The sequence below is a fragment of the Lycorma delicatula genome, chromosome 1 (assembly GCF_047948215.1).
Source record: "Lycorma delicatula isolate Av1 chromosome 1, ASM4794821v1, whole genome shotgun sequence".
In the NCBI taxonomy this organism is placed as follows: domain Eukaryota; kingdom Metazoa; phylum Arthropoda; class Insecta; order Hemiptera; family Fulgoridae; genus Lycorma; species Lycorma delicatula.
Window position 1 is genome coordinate 267,776,285 of NC_134455.1, and position 24,833 is coordinate 267,801,117.

General features: G+C 30.3%; 1 protein-coding gene across 3 annotated transcripts in view; it reads left to right on the forward strand.

Annotated features, from left to right (window-relative positions):
• Nucleotides 1–9,389: 9,389 nt before the first annotated feature.
• Nucleotides 9,390–24,833, forward strand: part of dsd (attractin-like protein dsd) — a 216,022-nt gene continuing 200,578 nt past the window's right edge. For 2 of the 3 annotated variants that reach the window (XM_075376983.1, XM_075376990.1), the window contains exon 1: nt 9,390–9,668. In XM_075376983.1, the coding sequence (XP_075233098.1) occupies nt 9,433–9,668 (236 nt within the window). In that variant the 5' untranslated portion in view covers nt 9,390–9,432. The remainder of the gene's footprint in view (nt 9,669–24,833) is intronic. The other variant, XM_075376991.1, reaches the window with a different exon arrangement.

The following is a 24,833-nucleotide window of genomic DNA, read 5'->3' on the forward strand; positions in this document are numbered from 1 at the left end:
TAATCTTATACTTAGTTTCAACTTTTTTTAAATGTTTTGCAGTATGGTTACCAATCATTAATTTTTCCTCAGTTAATTTTTTAATATCTCGCATTAAAAACGTTCTATTATTACTACCAACCAATGTATCTTTCCAGAGTTGACCGGTATGGTCAACTCTGATTGAGACGGTATGTCTCAATCAGATTTAAATTGGGATGGTAAGGTGGAAGTCGCAGAACCTTAGCCCATATTTTATTAATAGTTCATCAAAATGTTACTTTATTTTTGAATTTCTGTGTGATTTAATTATGTCATACAATTGTAATTTCAACATTGCTTTATTAAACGGAATATTGTTCTTTATTTCATGAAATTATTATGCCCACTTATTGAAATTGTTATTGATGCTGTTGTGATAATCACTGCTTTTTTAATTTTTTTTCAAAGTTAACATTACATTTGGAATTAACCCCATTTCTCTTTCACCATGGATTATGATTAACTGATCACCTTAATTGGCACTTTTAATTCTGCACTACTCTCATCTGACCACAATTTTGTTGTCGAATGCGATATTAAAATAAGTGATTCGTCTAAATAAAGAATCTAGTTTTCTGTAATCAATCATTCTTCTTAAATATTCTATCCTTTTCCATCAGACGTCTTCTTTCTCAATTAAAAGTTTCCTATTATTATCAGTTTTGCACCACTTAAACCTTAACTCTTTCAGGATAGCTGCTAGTGTAGTATACTAAAACCTTTAAATTGAATACTCTTTTCAAGTTCTTCATGTAATTTATTTAATGTAGGCAGTTCATTATGTTTTCTTGTAATACCTTGTTGAAAACTATCTAATCCACTTTGAACGTTGTTTCAACTTTTTTGAGCATCGAGTTGGTATTGAATGTTATTTCTACTTTTTTAGTGTACTGAATGAGCACGACTACGATTTAGATTTAAGAAGATCTAACTTTTCTTTTCAAAGTTTTTGAACTTGTGATCTTGAAATCCCACATTTCTTTCTTCACATTTTTAAATAACATATTAAATATATTAAATGTTGTCATCTAATTTTCCTAACTTATTGCATCTTTTGTCATAAAATCATATACATTGTCAACTATTTCACAAGCTTGACTACATAGGTTTTTATTTTTAACTATGGATTTAAATTCTGCCATTACAAAAAAAAAAATCACTAACAAAAAACTCAAAAAAACATACAATTTCATTAATACACACAAAACATTAACTAACATGCCTTACATTACAAAAGGAAACTACACCATTTGTACTGGGACACCAAGAATTGGACTAAATCAGTTTATTGAAAATGAAAAGTAAATCTTAGTATGGAATGTTAATCAACAGTGTAAAAAAATTTATTTAGCTATTCTATTAATGCATATAAAATAACTAAGCTATTAATAAATTATTATTATTTGTAGGGTATAGGCCTGTTATTTAATGATGATGTTTATTACTATAACATCACCAGTAATACTAATACCCATTACAATAAGTGCATATAAATATAATTCAAATGAAATATTTTGATAGCCTTTATTCTTAAAAAGTGGTCATTCATTTTATGACTCACTTGATAGAGGGAGTGTAAAAATAATCTAAAATAATCTCATAAAATAAGTATGCTAAATATTTTAAAAGAAATTATTGTCTGAAATTAAATAAAACGATAATAAATGTTAATTCTGGAAAAGATTTTTAAACACACTGCATTGCAGAATACTCATTTTCTGAATGAGCTTAATGTTACGTGAAAAGAGTAATATAATGCCCTGCACAGCGACTGTCTGCCTGTCTACTTCATATAAGTAAGTTTTTATTTTCATTGTATGCACTATACTTTTCATAAAGTGGGCAATAAGATTTCCTAAATATTGGGCTGGTACTTACACCAATCTTTTGGTTTTAAAACTTTGGTTGAATACAGATACCTGTAAATGCTGAGGGAAATGTTCTTCCAAAACTACTTTTATATTGGCTTTCAGTCTTTGCAGAAGACATGAATTTTATATCTGGAATTTCATATACTCAAAAGTTTCTTTGCAAGTGTTTTCATAAATGTTCTTCTGACAACTGACTTTTTTCATTGTATGGTTACTAACAATCACAACTAAAGCATTGATTGCCATTACTTCCAATAAATTATGAAAGACAGTTGGCATGTCATCTTCTATGAACTGTTTGATTTTTTTGCAATCCCTTCAACACAGCATCAGTCAACACTGCAATTAATTGAATTATAAAATGTGCTAATCTCAATTTTCTTCTGATTATCAGTTTCAAGATCATTAGTGTTACAGTGATTCATTATGGATAGTATAATTACTACATCTTTCATGGGAGTATAAAAAACAAGAATGATCAGATTTCAGGTTTTTCTCACAGCCAAATAGAGAGGAATGTATTTTGCAGTTTTTACTTATTTTAAAACACTAAGGAAACCCCCCCTCATATTTATTCTGTTGTTCCAGCTCTAGTAAGATTGTTTCTTTAAAAGATTTTGCTAATGGTATATTTTCAAATTAATTTTTGTAACATTGCATTCACTGAAAAATATCTGTAGAACTAGCTGCTTCACTTCCTCAATGGAGTTTGATTTATCTCAAAAGGTGTAGTAAGGTTGCTTTCCATGATGAATTTCCACAATGAATGCACAGAATGTTTTTGTACCAAGTGAAAAACATTGGTGCCATACTAGCAAACATATTCCTCTGAAAATTTAGTATATCCACGCCATCATTGCTTATAAATCAGCAGTGCTTGAGTAAGATGATTTTAAGACATTTGTATGCTTAAAACGATGAATATTGCAATCTCTTTAAGACCATATGTTTTACATCTTGTTGATAAGTGTATTTTTTAATTTTTTTTCCATTATATCAGTATAAATAGTAATATAATAGAAAATGTTTTGCTATATTTCATTATTTGATTAACAAAAAAAAAATTTAGACGTAAGATATTTATTTAAAGGGATGTTATAGATTGCATTCTTTCCCTTTTGATGTGATATTATGATATTGTCTGTATGTAGACTGTGCAGGCTGTGCTGTTTTCCTTTTTGTGTTATAAATTTCTTTCCCTATGTAACTTACTCCATACAATAATGGATTGTCTGGTGTTAAATGTGGCCTAATCAGGCTATTTTGAACACCTTCCTCTACATCACTTTATTCTGAATCAGTGTTTTGGTCTTGATAATTTTGTTGATGCCTTTTTTCTTATGGTTATCTGCATTGCTCTGTTCACATCCTAAATTGTCAGTTGAACCACAACACAATTCTTCATTAACTATTGACCTGATCCACTTTTCTTCTTGTTTGCCCATGATTGAACAACACCTTTAAAGTAATATATGTTAAAAAAAATATTGCATTTATGAATGCAGTTACAAAGGGTCACAGAGGCTATTCAGCTTTAATTCTTAATACTGAGCAAAAATTACATTATTTATGCGAAGGGGAAAAGTGAGAAAAATATATTGGTTGTCAACCATAATTGCTGGAAGAAGTAGCATAACGAAGATTTCTCACTTGAGTCAGGGTGACCTTCTTCTTCTTCTTCTTTTTCCTGTTTAGCCTCCGGTAACTACCGTTTAGATAATTCTTCAGAGGATGAATGTGGATGATATGTATGAGTGCAAATGAAGTGTTAGTCTTGTACATTCTCAGTTCGACCATTCCTGAGATGTGTGGTTAATTGAAACCCAACCACCAAAGAACACCGGTATCCACGATCTAGTATTCAAATCCATGTAAAAATATCTGGCTTTACTAGGACTTGAACGCTGTAACTTTCGACTTCCAAATCAGCTGATTTGGGAAGACGCGTTAACCACTAGACCAACCCAGTGGGTTGAGTCAGGGTGACCTGGAATTACCATTCCCAACTTAACTAATTGTAAATATATCTAGTAAACATATTTAAATGCAATAAATATGAAAATAAATAAATCTAGTATGAATATTACACAATGCTCTAAGTTGGGGAGGAGGTAACAGTCGACTTTTATTACAAACATTACAATTGTCAGTTAATGAAACAGTTTAAAAAGTATGAAAAATCGTTAGAATTACAAAGTTTTAATTGCGTTAAAGTAACCCCAAACTAATAATTAACAAAGAATACTTATATTATTATTTTTAAATAATACATTGTAATATTAACTTTTTATTATTTTTTTTCTAGAAAAAAAATTGAATGTAATAAATTTTACTGCCTTACTAACAAATACCAACTCCCTTAGTTTAATAATTATTTAATAGGTTTTATGTTCTAAATACAGGATCTAGAATAAATGCAAGTGATGTAAGTCTTGCAAGTAATCATCAAACTCTTAAAATACCCACTGGGTTGGTCTAGTGGTGAACTTGTCATCACAAATCAGCTGATTTTGAAGTCAAGAGGTCTAGGTTCAAATCCTAGTAAAGGCAGTTAATTTTATACGGATTTGAATAATAGATTGTGGATGTAGGTGTTCTTTGGTGGTTGGGTTTCAATTTATGGTTCAATTGGTGGTTGGGTCGACCTGAGGCTGTACAATACTACACTTCATTTACATTCATACACATCATCCTCTGAAGTAATAGCCGATAGTGGTTCTGCAGGCTAAACAGAAAAAACTGTTAAGATGAATATTTTTTTAATATTTCATACATTTTTAAGAATTATGTGTCAAAATTATCAGTAGTTAATACTTAATTGAGTGATTTCAATAAAACGTTTAAGCAGTTAAAAAATTATTTTTGACTGATATAAGAAAAAAACATGTGTAATACTAAAAAAAAAAAAATCACTGTGTTATTTTGTAACACATGATCACCTTAATCATAAACAAATTTTCAGACAACATGTACAGGTTACTGAAATATTGATACACCAAATTTCAGTTTTACATTACATTCACTAATGTATTTATTCCGTAAGAAGGATGTAAATTGCTAGAAATGTATCATTTTTTAAATCTGGAAGCTAATTCATCTCTAAATGGCTCTTTTCAATTATTTTGATTTTTGCCCCCCTTTTTGTCTATCACCCTCATTCTCTCCCCTCCAAACTTTTTTCGTTTTTAATTTACACCAGGAATTCAAAACAGTGTAATTGATATTAACCTTAATTAAAGTAATAATCTTTAACTTAAATTATTCTTTCCTTTTGCAAAATAAAAATAGATTATATTTGTTTAGTGAAGTAGTATTATGCAGTTTTCCTTTTCTTTACAGTTATGTTTTTTAATTTGTCATACAAAATTATTTATTATTATTGCTAGCCCTTCTTCTGCAATGAAAGGCAATAACATAAGGTTTTTTTGTATGGATTATACTAGTACGCGCTCAGAAGGAAATTTAGTAAGTAGTTGATTTCTTTGAATTTGGTGAAATATCAAAATAGAAACTTGTATTGTGATATATAAGATTTATAAATGACAAACTAACAATAGGTAAAGAATATCTATAAAACCTGAATTGCTTACACCTTTTAAATTATTTGTTTAATTTATACTTTTTTTGTTTTTTTAGACTAATTACATAAAAATTTTATATTTTTAAAGTTGAATAAATTTTTTTTTTATAGTAAAACTTAGTTTTTTTAATTCACTCAAAACATTACGATTAATCATTTTTACTTATATTGCAGATAAAGTAAGAAATTTCTGACTATCTCTCTTTTGAAATACAACAGAAAGTAGGATAAGGAGAGGTAAATATTGAGTTTTCATTTGATTATCATCTTTGTTACGGGTGGCTGAAGTAAGGGAGATATCAAAAGAATGAGACAAGCGAAGAGAGCGTTTATGTACGCAAGAATCTGCATATGTGGTCTGAAAGTAATGAGAATTATTTTATTAAAAAAAAAATATATATATATTGTAAAAGTCACAGACCAATGTATATTGCTTTGTGAAGCAATGATCCTTCTAAGTATACCCTTGAGGCTTTGTTCAGTGCTTCTACTGTACTTCGTCGCCAATGCAACCCGTGAAGCCTTTTTGAGTATTATGTTCAAACTCTCTATTACTGCTTTTTGATGTTTACCATTGTGTTGAAATGACAAGCTTTAAATTGTTTTTTCAATTTGGTGAACAAAAAATGATTACCACTTGCCAAGTCAGGACTGTAGGGTGGATACAATGGATTTTTCACCACAATATCTCTCAAAGCAAAATATGAATAGGGTGCTTCATGCATTGTCATGGTGAAGAACCTATGAAGATACAATCTGATAACTCACATGCAAATTCTTTTACTCAAACATTTCAAAACTTCTACCCAGAAATGTATGGTAACTATATGGTATGAATTCTCTACTGACACTATTTTGAGTACCCATATTCATCCCCTGTGATTACTTAATCTAAGAGATCAGTCTTAGGTGTCAAATGAGCTAACATTTCCTGTACAGTACACAAAGTTACTTCTGCTCAACAGTCAAATTTTAAAAACAAGTTTTGCACAAATATTCTGTATAAGTAATTTTTGTGTCACAATTTCATGAATAACTGTTTTAGTGGATGTTACCTCTTATGCAATCTTTCTAATAGTCATAGTTAAGAACCAACTTTACTGCACTCACATTGTCATCACTTTTTGATGTGGTTGGATGTCCAGAAAGTTGTTCAACTTTGTCTTGGTTCTTTTTGAAAGCCCTGGTATGATGATAGGATGGCACATCCACAAGCCATCTTCAACATTTGAGATATTTATGAAGCTTCTCACAGAATTTAATGTCATAAAGTTGTTTCAAACATGAATTTTTTTGCAACGAGACACTGGAAGAAAGACACAAACCCAGTCAATGCCAGAACATAACTAAGAAGGATGCTTTAGTTACTGAGGTCGTAACCTAAGTGATTTAAATTGCTATACTTCATTCACTTCGTTTTTGCAGAAGATGGAAACAGAATTGTGTGTAATATAGAGAACCAGTTCAGTCTGCCATGAGTCAAGCTCAGTTACACCCACATAGTTACTTCACATTTAATGCACTCAGTAATGTGTGTTCTGTTACCAAAACCATTTTATTTATCATATTTTTTTGTTTTGTATGTCTACTGCAGATTAGTGTCTGCTAAATAATTTGCTTATTATTAATACTTTTCAGTTCAGCCTATTCATTATGTACTCTAAACTTTTCATACAGAGATGAAGCTTCCATCTTTCTCTCCACACCCTTTTATTCTAAACTTCTTTCCTCATTATGTATAACACAGTAATTTACTTAATCATATGAACTCCCAATGACACTTCTATATCCCTTTTTTGTCTCAGTCTAGTAGTACAGTGTTAGTTGAATCAAAGGTTTGATTCCTACACTTTCATCCAGTTTTGTATTTAATCATTTTATCTGTCAATAGAAAGAATGTGAGTGGGGAAAGTAGTGATGACTGAATTTGTAGTGATTAATTCACATTTTCAATTAAAAAGAGAATTACAAAGACTAATCTGACAGGATGCTAAGGTATGAGTTGTTTTGATTATGATTATGTGAACTTAAACAGTTTAACAGCATGATTACTGCATCTAAATTTTTAATCATTTGAGTCAGATTATACCATCACCTCAAGAATAGTTAGCGTAAAGGCCAGGCGGGTTAACTGAAAAAAAAAAATTACATACTTTATGTGATAGTTCAATCTCATGCCAAAATCTCTCTTCAGTAGGAGCAATATGTAGTTGTACAACTTATTTGTATATTATATTTGTTACTGATGGATGTTTGTACCTTTGCTAATGTTTATAATTTCTGAATTCAGGATAAAATTATTTGAATTATACAAAAATAAATTTATAACAATTCTTGGAACAATAAATTTTATTTCAAACTGTTTTTTCTAAATTTGCAAATTTCCTTGGTTAGTTATTCTACTTTTTCGTATTAATATAAAATTTTAGATTTATATCCTACGTGGAGAAAAGGAAGCCAGTGCACTATTTCAGGTTAATGGTGACATAATGAAACTGAAAATAGATGTATTTTTAACAGTCAGATTATTTTGTTTTCGTCATTGTGTTAAAGGAACCCAGTTCATCTACTAATTATTTCGTTTAAAGAATATTAATGCAGTTCTTAAGCCTAAAATATATTTTTATCAAGTGCAATAAATGAACAAAACAAAAATATTATGAGGCTTGATATGGTTTATGATAATAAGAAATAGTGTAAATTTAAGGCAAGGTTGAATACCAGTATCTTAAAGTTAACATAGCACAGATAATGACTGTATAGAATGGCATTTTGATGGCTTTGGCTGATATGTACTATATATGAGTGATAAGAGGGCATTGTAATGGGAGAAATACAGCTACTGAAGATTTTGTGTATCTACCCTACTTAAGGTATAGCTACTTCATAGTTATACCTTACCTCATAATATATAACCATCTCCCACCTGCCACATTAACTTCCTAATTAAGCAGTAGATGTATTACATTACTTTGCTTGTGTAAACGTTTAGAATGTGGGGAAAGGTATTTGGTACCTTTTATAATGTGAATACTAGGTGAGGTTTGGCCCACAATTTTTTTTTTTTCAGAAGGGGCAATATTTATCCTTATTTTAACAAAAAAGTAATGTGATACATAATGGATTTTTGCTGGAAAAAAAATTGAACTGTTACATGGGGTACTTTTCTGAGATTCAAATTGTGGTGCTACATTATTGCTATTTGGGATGAGTGGAAAAGAAAAACATTTCCAATTAAAGCTCATCAATATGTATCTATCAATGGCTTAAATCAACATTGAAAACGCTGATATGCAGGAAATAATAAACAGTTGTCAATACTACGATATTTGTAATTAGTCTTGCGACTAACCAACCTTTACTAATTCATACGACTGACGACGATTAAAACTTTTAACACCAATAAATAAAGGATTACAGTTAAGCATATTTTTAAAGTTAGTTTTTCATACATTTCGAAAAAAAGTAATTGTTTGTCAAATGCGATAAAAGGGTGTATAGTAAAACGGTCATCGATTACTAATAACACGTTTTATAGGCAGTGTATGTAGATGAAGTAAATTTACCCATACTTTTACTTGTGTGCTGTAATATTACTGTATATTATTATTACAAAAAATTACTATTACTTTTTGTATAAATCAACTATGACTTTTGTGAAAGTATAAAAGCTGTCCTTTCCAAAAAAACTAACCTATTTACAAAAGGAAGTAATTATAAACAAAATGAATGTTTAATTTATAAAATAATTTATTTGTATATTGTGAATAACACTACATTACAAACAATATCGTCTTTACCAACTGTAGCAGAATATGAAAACATGAAACTTTAGTAATCTATGCAGTTGCACAGCAATTAGCAACAGCTTGCATGCTGGGTAACGTGACGTCAGATTGCTTATAACTGTAGCGCAGACAACCATAGGTTCATTGCTGTCGCGGAAATGAACCATCCAAAATGGCAGCTTATTTGCAGATGTTTTTATTCTTATTCAAGACTAAATATCGAAGAAAATGTGACGTTTATGACGTATGTTTACTTTTAGCGTTAGTGTATTCGTCTGTGTTCACGGTTTTATGTAGTGCTAAGTGTAGTGATGTCCATTGTGTAAATGGAGAATGTGTGAATGGAACTTGTGTTTGTTTAGACGGGTGGCAAGGACCGTCCTGTCAATTTTGTGGTGGAAAAGTCAGGTAAGATTATGACAGTTCTTTATTGTAAATGAACCTAGGTGGGGCTTAAATGAGATGTTAACCTTTTAGTGAAATATAGTAACCCACTAAACTATCATTGCCCTGTTCAGTTTTATCAGTGACCTACTGACAACACGTTATTACTTTGTAAAAATTATTTGTATGTTTATTTTAAGCCAGTTATGTTATTTTAGAATTGCTTTCTTATGATAAAAAATTGTGATTCCATTTTCTGTACTTATTTTTGATTTTAGAAAGTTGACATGTGACTTCACATTTTAGCATTTTCATGAAAAAGAAAGTTTGTGAAGCTGTGCTTATATTTTAGTTTAATTACTTTGTAATTTTTTGCAATTCCATAAATTAGATTGACTGGGGAAAAGCTTTGCCTGTGTTGATTATAAACTAATTTACAGAATACAATCTGTTTTTTGTTATATTTAAGATTATCAAAAAGTTGTTAGTGCTGCATTTGGAGTGTGTGAAGTTTTGCTTATAGGCTGTAGGTTAACTGTTGTAAGTTAATCCTGATTACATTGGTTATTAAGAATTGTTAGGGTTTATATGTACTGCTGTAAAATTGTATTCATGAAGATTTAATTTATTAATTGATTGTTTTTGGAAAGTTCAGTGTTAACTGATTTCACAGAAGGTACTTTTTCATCAGATTTTGTGGAAGTAAACATTGCGTTTGTAATATTTTGATTATTAGGAAACATTTTATTTAGAGTACTTTTTCAACTGCAAATATCTGTTACAATATATAAATATATATATTTTTTATATGTACAAATTATGTTTCCTGTACCAAGAAATTTATGCAATAGTTAAATTATGTAAATACTTAGCTTGCAGTTATAGAAGCATCGCAGCATATTGTATATTTGTAATCTGAAATAAACTAGTAATTTTCTTGGTTTTTGCTGGTTTGTTTGTTGACATCTAATTTAATTTTTTTTCTATACACCACATCTGCAGAGTATAAACTATTCTGCATGGTAGGTGAGATGTCAAAAAAAGTGTAATGTAATTTATTAAATGCTTGCCCTTAACAAAACTATATAAAGTAGAAACCAATACATAACTAAGAAACAAAACTATAACCAAGTAGAAACCATTAGAGAATAGCAAGAGGAAAAATTTATTAATTAATCACCAAACAATAGTAGTCCTTTGATTATCTGTTGAGTTACTGATTAATGATGTATCGTAAGTTTCAAAAGAAGCTTCATTCTTAATTCTGATAGTTTATTACATAACGGAATGTACGTATAGAGTGATATAATGAACCATAATCAGAATTTCCCTGCCCATTATCTGTTGTTCCAATAATATCCATTCCAATAATAACAAAACCTTTCCAATATGTTACACATAATGTAACATTATTTTTAGTATTTAGTTAATTAGATGTACATGTGTAACCTACGAATGAATTATTTAATTTTTGATCATACATTTCTAAATAATTAACTGTTAAATTTTAAATATATGATACTTGTACAAAACAACAAAATTGATTGTTATAATTCATAATAAACATGTTTTATTATGAATTATAACATTTGGGCTGTGCATATTTGTTAATAGGTGGGGTTATTCAGTTCCACTGGAAGGTAGTGCACAAACTTCAAGATATGAAAACAAATAGTTTATACAATGTTCTACCTTCTTTTGTTAATGATTTTTTTTTTAAGTAGACATTTATTATTTCCTGCATAAAATTTTAAATTTTTAAGATCAATTTGTATTTGTTAATGTCAATAATATGTGGTAAACATGTTTACATTAGTGTTCTTCAAAAATTAAATAAAGATGGGTAGTCTAACATTTTTGTAATTTAAAAATGGTGGCAGGAATAATTTTATAATAGTAGTTTTTCAAATATCAATTGGAAACTAGTCTCTGAATGGAAACCTACATTTTATCTGTGTTATGATAATCTTCCTTTTTAAGAAAAAACACACATCTTGGTGCTATAAACTAAAAGGGGGGGATATTGATCCGATAAAGTAGATTGTCTATAGGTACCAACACTAAGGTTAGGTTACATTAAGTCACTAGTATCAACATTACTTTATGGCAGACATAGAAATAAATACAGTATTGTACTTTAAATCAAGCACACTGTTCAATCTGAAGTGTAAATTATCTGTACAGTGTAAATATATTCTAATACAGTAAATTCAACGTTTTTAATTTAAAATCATACTTAACGTGGATGGGGTGAAGAGGTGTTTTTGGGATCTCAGGAATTTATTCTAAATCACTGTATCTTTACAGTTCCAATGATGTATTACTAGGCTGTGCTGGTAGTTTGAAAAAGCTTACTAATTTAAACTGCTTGCCACTTTGAAATTATCTTTTAATTACGGCTTCTTGAAGAATTCTTAGATTTCTATAAGGGTCAGTCCATTTGAAGTGTCCCAAAATAACATAAGCTGGGTGCTTGATCAATTAAAAAAAAAAATTGAAAATTACCCACTTGTTTCCTACATATCTCAGGACCTTAAAAACTATTTTTTTTTTTTAATTTTTTATCTAAGCAGTTTTCCTGATGTGGCCATTTTTGTGATTGTAAGGGTTTGTAGAAAAAATAATAATTAAGAAACTATTGGTCCTGGAAGGATGAAACAAAAAGCAATTTATTCATATTTTCTCAAGGTAAAAGACTGGTCCAGTGGTTTATTTACCTATCTCTTCTTTCTATGATAAAATTACCAATAAGTTAAACATGAAAAATTGTAAAATTTCACTTTCGGTAATTTTTTTCAAGAGGCAGGGGTGGCATAAATAGTTTGAATCATTTTTCTATATGTAGGTATACGTTAGTAGTTTTACCCTAAATAATATTAATGATGATATACTTAACACCTAAATTTTTATGAATTTTTGAAAACTAAAAAATTGAAATTTTTGCTTGAAATAATTCTGATGAGGTTGGTGATAGAAATCTCAAATTTGCTCAACTTGCAGTGTTTTTGTAGAAGTTTATGGCAAATAAAAAAGTTTTTTTGTGTATTGTACTAATAAAAAAGTTATAACCTCTCAAAAATCATGTAAAACCTGTTAAAAGCTATACCATTTTGACTTTCTAAATAAGTGCTCCAAGGGTGTTTCTTGTCATCTTTGCTCTTTACATTTTTTTTAATATATTTTTTACATTTAGCCCCTATGTTGTTGAAGTTTATGTTTTCAATATCTTTAAAATAGTTTTTTTAAAATTATTAATGATAACTTAATCAATACCAGTAACCTAATAAAATTTTGATTCAAAAATCCTTGTAAAGCTTGCCGAAACTGAGATTTCAATGAGTAGCCTACATCTTTTTAAAGAATTCATTTTTATTTTTGTAAACACTTCGAAGAAAAAATAAATTGTAGCAAAATTTTAATTATTCTTCAATGAAATAGCCTGTTTTTATAGCAATGAAAGTTTATTATAGTTAACCAACAGCTGTGATATCCCTTATGATAATTCTCGTTGAAATTGTGTGAGATTTACCCATCACTAGTTAGTTGATGGAGGTGATACATCCAAAATACTACAAGCAGTATCCAATTGTTCTAAATAAATCAGTTAGTTGATGGAGGTGATACATCCAAAATACTACAAGCAGTATCCAATTGTTCAGTATTGTGATGTGGGGCAATGTATTGCTCTTAGGCTTCGCATTCACATAGTTCTTTGATTTGCTTAGAAAAAATATTTTTGAAACAATTAACACAAAGAAACTTTCCAGGAACTAAATTTAAATTTGGAAAAATGTGTTCTTTAAGAGGTTGCTCTAATGTTATTTGTCTTAAGTTTTTCTTAACTTTTCAAAGGATCACAACAGAACTGTCTATATAAGTGACTGAATTTTGACAAAAACATTTTTCATGATATTTACGAACACTAGTGACATCTGAATTAATATGTCAAAAATAAGTTGGTTTTCATTATTAAATTCATAAATTTTAATTAGTACTTTTGGGACTGTACCATACACTGTTTTATGATACTCTTCATTCACATAAATCCCTGTGGAACATTGTTCTTCCTATGTTTTATGTAAAATTACTTGAAAATAATGTAAAAATTTAACTGATATTAAAATTTGAAAATATAACATTATTAAGTAAAACTTATTTATTTAATAAACACTTCCAAACACAGGATGAAATTTGAGACACTATAAAGATGTGAACAGGTCACTGACTATGGTCAGACTGACCAGTCTGTAACTGCAAAGCTAAATGATGCAACAAGCGTAAATGTGAATGTTGAAAGATGAATGCTCCTGACGACTGGAAATTACTTCCAAGTGTCTTATATAACATGAACACTGCAGTTGAATGGTTCAAACAAGTCTATTTCAACTATAGTGTAATAAGTATAAAAATATTTAAGTGCCAAGAAGACAAGAAACCCCCTTTGAGCACTTATTTAGCAAGTCAAAATGGTATCACTTTTAACAGGTTTTTTATGATTTTTGAGAGTTTATATCGGTACTTACATATTAACGCCACCGCAGCTACAGCTTTATTTAAAGTTGAGTATTTATTTTATTGAGTCTCTTTATTAATTTTAAGAAATGGTTATTTATTTTATAAATATAATTTAACCAAACTTAACCTAAGCTCGCTTTGCTCGCTAACGTTGACTAATTAACACCGTAATTTTTTGAGTATTTATTTAATAAATTCAGTAATTATTGCAGTTATATTAAATAACAATAATTACTGAATTATTAAATAAATACTCAAACAATTACAGTGTTAATTAGTCAATTTTAGTGAGCGAAGTGAGCATAGGTTAAGTTTGGTTAAATTATATTTATAAAATAAATATATTAAAATTAATAAAGAGACTGTTTTGAATCTATGTTAAAATCTATAGCGACCCATTTTCCACCGATATCCGATTGACTACTTTGTTTTTAAATAAAATTGTAGCTGCGGTGGCGTTAATACATAAGTTACCTTTATATCTTTTTTATTAGTACAGTACTCAAGAAACTTTTTTATTTGCCATAAACATCCATAAAAACACTAAGTTTCTGGTGATAAACACCTGCCCCGTCAGAGAGTTATTTGAAGCCAAAATTTAATTTAAAAAAAAATTATTTTTAAAAAATTTAGGGGTAAGTTTATCACCATTAATATTATTTATGGTAAAACTATTAACATATACATACATGTAAAAAAATAATTCAAACTGTGTATGCCATCCCTGGCTCTTGAAAAAATTACCAGAAGTGAAATTTCACAATTTTTAAAGTTCAACTTTACTGGTAATTTTCTCATAGAAAGAAGATAGTTAAATAAACCACTGGACCAATTTTTTACCTTGAGAAAATATGAATAAATTGCTTTTTGTTTAATCTTCCAGGACCAATAGTTTTTTAGTTATGATTTTCTCCATAAACCCTTACAATCACAAAAATAGGTGTGCACACCGTAACAAAAATGGCCACCACAGGTAAACTGCTTAAATAAAGAATTTAAAAAAATTTAAGGTCCTGAGACATGTAGGAAACAGGTGGATAATTTTCAATTTTTTTTAATTGGTCAAGCAACTTCCTTGGGTCACTTCAAATGGATTGACCCATAATGAACATTGGTATCTCTTTTTTTGGTGCGTTTCACAAACTGTAGCACAATGTCCATACAGCTACAGATCTCGGATAGTTTTGGCAATGTCACCGGCATCTTGTCTTTTGTCTTTTGAACATCCTCTGAGGTTACTCACTTGCATACTGCAACGCATGGTGGAAGTCAGTGGCTTCAAAACTCTTGTGGTTGTAATTAGGTTCAGTGTCAATAAGGAGTTTCCTCCAGCTATTTGCTAGGTAGATATTTTCAGATCTTTCTTTGAATTAGCAAAGTTAAATATGGCAGACGTAATGGTGTAATTTTGTTTGTTTTGACATTTACGTATTGACATTACGTATTGTTTTCTGTATTCTGCTGAGTCTCAATAACCTCCATAAACCTCATTTAAATAGCATTGTTTATATCTTTGTTTACAGGCACTGATGACACCATAAGTGTGTGGTGTTTGCAATCAAATATAAGACAGTATTCTCCCATCAGCACTTACAGATTGTCAGCCCTGGAATGGGCAGGCGCATTATCCAAAAGAACTTTTACATCATCCAGGTGAAACTTCAACACGTCCTGGTATCTTTGTACTTTGCCACAAAATGCTTATAAAACCTGTCTGAGAAAAATGGAAGTATTAAACCACATAAACATCCAGTATTAACAGAACAAAATGCCGAAAACGTTTTAATACACATTTTCTTCCCTCTTATTACAGCTTCATCCTTACGTGCCTGAGTATTATTAGACAGAGAGCTCCAAAGCAAGCCAGTTTCATCATTATTGTATACCTGGGACTTATGAAGACCTTTCTTAATCAACTTATTAGCTTAAACCTCCGCACCTGTTGTATCTGTACTGTCAGCCTCATCCTTTCCTGTGTATTATCCAGTCCATGACTTATGGAACGTATTCAGTGCAGTACTAGTGATGATGGGTATAGATTTTCCATAAGTCATGGACTGGATAATGTTATAGTAATTAAGGGAGTTAGATGCCAAGAGGGTACATGTGCTTAAATTGACTTTGAGAAAACTGAATGAAGTTAAACCTTGTTCCCCATTGAAAATTCTAGACTCAAATTTTTGTTTGTCACTAAATTAATTTTTGGAAATAAATTATTTAAAAAAAAAAATATGTAATATAAAATCTGCTTTAGATAATTCAAGAAAAAATTTTTTCTTTTCATGTTTTCACTTTGATTCTTTTGCTCCCAACATTTACATTAGTCCCCTTTACTTATATGAGATTTCATTGGAATTCATAAAGAAGAAAATTGTGTCTTAAAATTACAATTTTTTTACTTTTATACATACTAAAATATACTTAAAGAAATTAAAAAAAAAAACTGAGGTATTATCATATTAGTACTTTAATTTCTTTTTTAATAACATACTGATTCATTGAAAAAATTGATTCAATAAATTTTTAGCGCTTGAATAAGAAAAGAAAAAAAAACTATTACATTTTTAAAAATATCATCTATTCATTGAAAAGAATCTTTCTATGAAACTCGCACAAACTATTATTATTTCTTTAACAGTAATGTAGTTTTCTCCAATTATTATAGCCCTTAACATTTTCCACTTCAATAGCACATTAATCATTTTCATCCTCATTAACAGGGTTAATTACTTGCTAATAACCCTGTGGAATGGAAAAGTTAATAATGTGGAATGGAAAAACAATGCCAAATACTACCATACAAAACACTTTATAAGGTATGTAAAAGTAAGTGGAATTTTAATTTTTCTCAAAAAATCTTTATTCATTCATTAATGTTGATTTTGTAACCTTCAGAGTGCTCCTTTTCAGATATACCTTTGTGTCGGTGCTTTTTCCGATCTTCAAAGTCCCTCTGGACGCAGTTTCCAGTATGGCGTTTAGCTTCTTTAAAGATTCTGTCTTACCTCTTCATTGTTGGCAAAACTTCATCTTTCATGATTCTTTTCAGCATGGGAATAGGAAGAGTTCACAGGGGGCTATGTTCAGTGAATATGGAGGTTGAGGGATCATAATGAGCTGTTTTTGGCCAAACATTCATGAACAAGCAGTGAAGTGTGACCAGGTGCATTATCGTGGTACAATTGCCATGAATTGTTTAGTCACAAATTTGGTCATTTTCTTCAGATTGCTACAGTCAAAGTATGTAGAATTTCCCGGTAGTAATCCTTGTTGACTATTGTAGTGATTATGGTGATTGTCCATAATCATTTTCTTCACTTTTTTGACGTTATTGGTTGTTGATGTGCTGGGGCGTACAGGGCGCTCATCATCTTCAACGTCTTCATGGCCCTCTTGGAAACATTTGTACCACTTGTAAACAGAAATTTTATTCATAAAAGAATTGCAAAAGCAACAGTCAACATTTCCAGTGCGTTGCTGCATTTATTCCATTCTTAAAGCAAAGTTTAATGCAAATTTTTTGTTCCATTTTTCCACAAGTTGGTTCGGCATGTAAACCTGATGATTTTTGAGGGATAATAATTAAACTGTGTTTCATACTAGTAAAACATTTAATATATCAGATTAAGATCAATTTTTGCAATTTATAGTGAATTACTTGCTAGATTTTTTTTTATTTGAATATTATGTCGTCCAAATGTTTTCCATTACTCCTCGCACACTCACTTAACCTCATTCTAAAATTTTACATTGCTTGCTCAATCATCACTTGTGGAACTGCTTCAATTTACTGTTGAATGGCCCCCCCTTGAGTTCTGTAATTGACTGTGATTGACTACTGAAGACTTTATGTTTGAGATACTCCCACAGAAAAAAATCACAAACAGCCAGATCAGGTGAACGCGCCGGCCAAGAAATATCGGGAAATCAAACGTCCAGGAAAGGTTTCTCGCAGAAGATCCATTGTGATTCTCGCCGTATGGGTGGTGGCACCATCCTGTTGAAACCAAATTTCATTTCCTTGAAAGTCATTCAGTTTCGGTCGCAGAAATTCATTCAACATGTTTACGTATCGATGAGATGTTAGTGTTACTCTGCGATTTAACTCCTCAAAAAAAATGGGCCAATTATGTCGAACTTTGAAACCGCACACCACACTGTAACATATGACTGTGAAGTGGTTTTTCAAGAATTTGCCGTGGATTATGCGAAGACCAATAACGGTAATTTTATTTATTCACAAATCGTGCCAAAGAAAATGTGCCTCGTCACTTAAAAGAATAATCGGCATCCTGGTGGACATTTTCGAGGATGACTTCGCAAGCTGCTTTGCGAAGTCATCATTGCATTAAGTCATTCAATCATTTGCATTAAGTTGTTGCACTAACATCATCTTATACAGACGGAATTTCAGATCGGCATGAAGAATTCGTCGTACACTTCGATCAGAAATGGCTAGCGTAGCAGCATGTCTCGCTGCTGAACGTTGTGGAGACCGCGTAACAGTTAACCTTACAGCGTTAATGTTTTCAGGCGTTCTCACAGTCTGTTTTCGTCCTGTTGGTTTCATTTTTAAAGCAGACGATGAGTTCCTAAAATTCTTTACCCACAACAATATCGTATTCCTACTAGGAACAGACGCGTGTTGATTTAAATTGAAATGTCTGCGAAATAAACGCTGTGTTACAATCACAGTCATTATTTAAAAAATAGGCTTCAATCACAAACGCTTGTTGTTCACCCGAACACGATATACTGGCTATTAAAATAGCATGAATAGACCTGTCGATGTACAACACTCCCGCCTTCTCCATTGACAGTGGTGCCAACATAACAATTAATACAAAATCGTCAGGTTTATATGCCAGACCCTGTATAAACCATATAACATATAACTTCTTCAACAGCCAATAATAAATTAATCGTACAATATGGCTATCAGTGTAAGCATACATTTGGGACAAGTGAACAAACTACAAAAAAAAAAAATTGTGACAATTGGACTTATACAGCCTGGAAGATCAAAAAATTCGACTTATTTTTTTTATTTATCAAACCTTGTACTTATAGTACTTTATAGGACATATTTAATGTATTTCAAAAAACAAGACTGTCTTTTGTGATCAGTTAGATTCTTCAACCTCAGATCACATAAACAAGTCTGCTTTACCCGACCAAAAGTTGCAACTGCGAAAATTGTGTCATAACTGACGCAAATAATAAATTTTACTATGTGTAAGTATAAAGACACTTGCATAGTAAACATCTCCTGAAGGTCAAAGGGTATGGCTACATGTTTAGGAAATTCAGAAGCTAATTTCTTAGCGTCTTGCTTTAATACTCTTGCAGATTCAGCTTGCCTAACATGAAACTAGCATTCTTTGCTTTTTCTATCTCATCACTATTACCTGATGTTATAGTCAGTTGAAGTTTATCACACTCGCTGCAGGAATTAGTGTAGAGTTTATGGAAGCTCAGATTAAATTCTTTGTTGAAGATCATTAGTAGTAACTTTCTTTTACTGGATCTCTGATTTTCAGTACTAATCTTTATAGAGTTCATAATTTTATATTTAGTGATGATGAATTTGGGTTTTGTTTTTTAGTATACTGCCTACAGTATTTTGGAAATGATTCTACATGGTCTTTTATAGATCTGATTCATAAATGATCCATTTTATTAGTTTGACTATGATTTCCTCTTTTATCAGTTTCACTAATATCATTTTCTATTTTAAGGCATTAGTAAACCTCTTATTGTTATATCTAAAGTATACAAGGGAAGTTATTTACATATTCATTTTTTTTTTAGGGTAATACAAGAACTCATTTACTCTGAACACATAATCAATTTTTGATCCCTTAGGTGTCATTTTATTTACAATGAAGTCTGAAGATTGCAACCATTTGGTTTTCTCCTAGAATCAAGTATTTAAAAAAATTTCTTTTCTTGTTTCATTAGAATGGTAATGACATATATGGTCATATTTTCTAACAACTTATGGAGTGTGGTACTCATTTTTACACCCATGATACTTCTTACTAGCATTGCGTTGTTTTTTGTCACACAATGCTTCCATTGTGACATTTTCCTTAAATATTTTCTGCTTCTTTTGATATTGCCATCATGTACTTAGATGGTGAGTCATCAGAAGTACTTAAACCGCTTTTAAAGTTTGGCTCATAATCTCTATCAGAATCCTCATTCTCAATTTCTAAAACAAAAAAGACATAGTTGTAACCACAAACTCACAACTAAGTCTAATTTTAATATAATAAGACTGTATGTTACAAATTTGATGGATTCTGGATGATTTTGAATTTTTGAACAAGTTTCCAAAAACACCTGTTCTCCATTATAGTAAATTCTGTCATATGTAACAAATGTAATACGTATTATCTTTATTTATTTTCAAATGAAAATATAAATTTGTATCTTACATTATTATAATATTTATTACTTTATATTTATTGAAGAAACTTATCTTTTGAGGAAAGATAGTAAATTTTTGTGAAATCCCTAAAATTTGAGGTTCTGTTAGCAAGATTTGGGGTTAATTTTCATGTTAGTATCAGTTTATGTCAGTTTCATGTCAATGTCACTAAAATAATATAATAAAAAAGTAAGTGGTACTTCTCAAAGACGTGTATGTCGCATTCAGAATCTGTTATGTTTTGATCTTGCAACAAATAACTACTTATATAAAAAATATAAGATTATTAAAACACAAGTTATCAACAACTGGCAAGTACTACTCAGTTAGTATGGAAGCCAGTGGGTTACAATGTGGTGCCTGCACTTGGATTATTTTTCTTCCAAGCATAGTAATACACTACTTTTCTGAAGCTGTGTTTTGAAAAGCAGATAGATGGCTGCACATTATAAAAGTTCAATTGAATCCTATTGCCTCAATAATCTTATATAGCTGTTTTCACTAGTGCACTTATCTTCATTTTGGAAGTAAAATGGTTTTTTTACCCCTTGGCTTCTAACTCCCTAAATTAATATTGCGTAACATTTATGTTAAAACAAAATGTCCAAACGTTTGTAATAGTTATTAGCCCAACCTTTTTTTACACCATTTTCCCTAAGTATAAAAAAATGAGTCGCTTTATATTTTTTTTATTAATTTTTACAAACTTTTTTTAAAAAATGTACTGATAAGTAAATTAAATAGTTTTAAAAAAAATTCCCTCGAATGTTTGGGAATGGCAGTTATAAGGTTACAGCATTTAATTTTCTCTCGTAACTCATCTAATAGGGGTTAGACCTTTTTTACTCTACATATAAATTGATAATAAATAATTGCAATACTGAAACATTTGTTTAATAAAACCACTATTTCTCTTTCTTACGTGTTTAATATAACCTCCAACTAAATTAAATGTTTAACATCCAATTATGTTCATTCTTGGTAGCCAGAAGAGTAATAAAATGAGATTAATAAAGGAGTAACATGAACACTTAGGGTCAATATTTAAACATTGGTACAGAAAAAAAAATTAAGTTTCCTTTAGTCTTGTTAATAAACTGAACAATTATTGTGACAATATTTTGATTTAAACAGTATTAAATTTATGTTGCCCTCCATTTTGGAGTGGCAGCATCTCTTATCATTTATTTGGAAAGTTCTAAATTTGAATCACGGTCAGGCTTGGGATTCTTTCATACCTACAAAATTTCATCCACCTATTATTGACTAAATGGTTGTCTCTTTTACTGAAGGGATTAAATTAAATTTAGGAATTATGTCAGTTAAAAACTGAGGATTTTGGCAGGCCTGTGATTGTGAATTGTGTTTCGTTTCATCTCGTTCGAAGAATGCCTCTTGGTAAAAATAATCCTATTTTCTCCTCAGAAAATCTTGGGGTTAAGATTTTGTATTTGTTGTAGGTAGTAAGAATACAAATTTTCAACATCCCAAACTGAAGATTCAGCAATTCGTAGTTCTTTTCATTTGCTTATTCATCAGTGCCTGAGCTACAGTCTTAAGAGGACATCATCACTCTCAGGAATTTAATTTCTTTCTGCCTTAGTTTTTAGTTATGATCCAGTTTTTCTGAAGACCCTAAAATGTCCCCGTGCTTGTGACATTTTTGCAGAGAAAAACTCTGTTGCTGTTCAGTTACAGAAATACTTAAATCCTTATTGCAATAAGTACATATAAACATTATCTCTTTAGATTTTTCTTCAATAAACATTTCAGGCATTTTATCAACTGAAATTCATTTTTCTTAGTAATTTAGGAATAAGTTATAGCCTTAATGTTGTCATAGGAGACAACATGAACCGATGAACCATTACCCTTGAACCTCTTTGACAATCATTAAATAATGAAGAAAATAGAAATATTTCTGTTGTAGTATTGCAATAGTTGATCCTTAACTTTTTAATAGAGATTCTATGTTCAAGGCATGTAAGAGACTTAATAATCGAGTAGAGGTTAGGCCTGCACTGGCCCCAGGACGTATTACTCATTCTAGTTCCTTCCCAATTAACAAATTTCAAAATGCATTTCAGTATTCTGTGATATTCAAAAAATATATCTTTCAAGTTAAAAAAAATGCATGATGAGAGTTCAAGACCTCAACTTTCCATATGATCATATCATATGGTTGTCTAACCTGAGGTGGTCTTTTGCACCGTTTCTGCCTCCATTCTCATTTATTCCCAACCAAATTTATAAATTCCCGATAGCTTCTTTGTGATTAATTATAATTTTTCCTCTTATGACCTCTCTTTTGCACTTTACATCAATCCTATCGCCATTGGAATCAATCCTCCTAGCCTTAATTAAGCTTTTGCAATATGTCCCAGCTAATTAGTTTTCATATTCTGATTTCACCCTCCTCATTACTTCTTCATTTTTCATTTTGATGTCCATTTAATTCTCTTCAATGTCATCCTTGCTTACATTTCAAATGTGTTAAGCTTTTATTCTTTCGTTTTTGTTAGTATCTGTGTTTCACATTCATACAGAAGAAGTACATTCTAACAGAAAAACTAAATAGGATGCTTTAGATCTGACTATCGTATTAATATAATAGCATTGGTTTTTGTTTTTGCTTTCTTAGTATTTAATATTTTAATATTGGTATTGTAGTTAATTTTTCAGTATTCTGTTAACATGGTATTTAATAGTATCTGTACTATTTTAGATGCCAATCCTTCCTTCTTTTGTGCAGATATTCATTCATTGATTTATTGTCTCCTATTCTCGTTACTTTTGTTTTCCTAACATTTATTTTTATACTGTATCTGTTCCTATGCACTTAATTCTAGGGCAGTTTTGTATTTATCACTAGTTCTCCCCGATAAATATTGGTGATTTTGTTATTATTATACCTAGTTGGCTGTTTTCTTGGCCTTCTCAGTGACAGAAGCTGACATTTTTGGTGTGCTAAAAGTAAGTTTTCTCAGTTATTAATAATAAAAGTTAAAATACATTAATAAACAAAAAGTTTTTTTATTATATGTTACACATCAGAGGAAATTTGTGTTCTTCTATCCTAATGCATTTGTGGCAGTGTGTAACCAACCATTGAATTAAACACTATCCAGTAAAACTTTATTCATAAAAATCAACAGAGTTTTCAGTAAACAGCTTGAGAGAGTTCAGCTCATTTAGATTTGAAGAAAATTTCTTGTTTTGATATGCCCCATAATTAAAAATTATTAGGCATCAAATCGTGTGAATTTAGTGGCAATTCATTTGTACCTTTTCCCTTTAGGAAAATTTTGATCAAGGTAATCTTTTAACTTGAAGAATGCAATGAGGAGGTGCCCCATCTTGCACCAAAAATTATCGATGGTCAGTGTCAACTTCTTTCGTTGTTCAATAGATCGGGAGTAACATCTTGTAACATTTCAAGATGTGAAACGCATGTTGCACTTCCATTGAGGAAATAAGGTTGCGACCGCTTTTTTTTCACGTTTCAAACATGAATTTCAGTTACATTAAATTACTTCTGTATAATTATTTTCATCAGAATATAGAATTAGAATTTTCATCATATCAATAAACTCAATAGTGATAATTTTCTAGGCTATACAATCTAAAACATATCCTATTTAATTCTATCCTCTATCAAATTTCTTCTTCATGAAATAGTTTTATCTGATAAACAGTTAAATTTTAATAACTTTAAAATCTTTTATGATCTTGCTCTGGGTATTTCCAGCTAACAAAAGCTTTTTATGTTGCTGTGAGGGTTCTTTATTAATGTATCTGCAACAAGTTTTTGTTTTCTAAAGTGCCAATAGTTCTAGGACTAGCTAATTGTGGAGCATTTGCAAAGCCTTAAATTTTACGCTCAGCTGTACAGATATTGTTTGATGATAGCAGGAGTTGGTTGATATATTTCATGGATGACAGTGGTATTGAATTTTTCATAAATGGCAGGCGCATTCTTATTAATTTTCCACAAAAACAGGTGTATTGTTTTGTGTACCTAAATACCATTACTCTCAATACACATTGAAAAATAACTGAAGAACAATTCAGTAGTAATTACATCACCTGATCGCTACCGATTACAAAACAAATTCCCCCACCCATTACAAAATTTAAATGCTCTTGCAGGGAAAATTGATTTGTATCCTATAATGTCATATTGCCAAAATCCTTTCCTTTCCAAAAAGGTCTTCTGCTTCTGAGATTTAATAAAAAACACA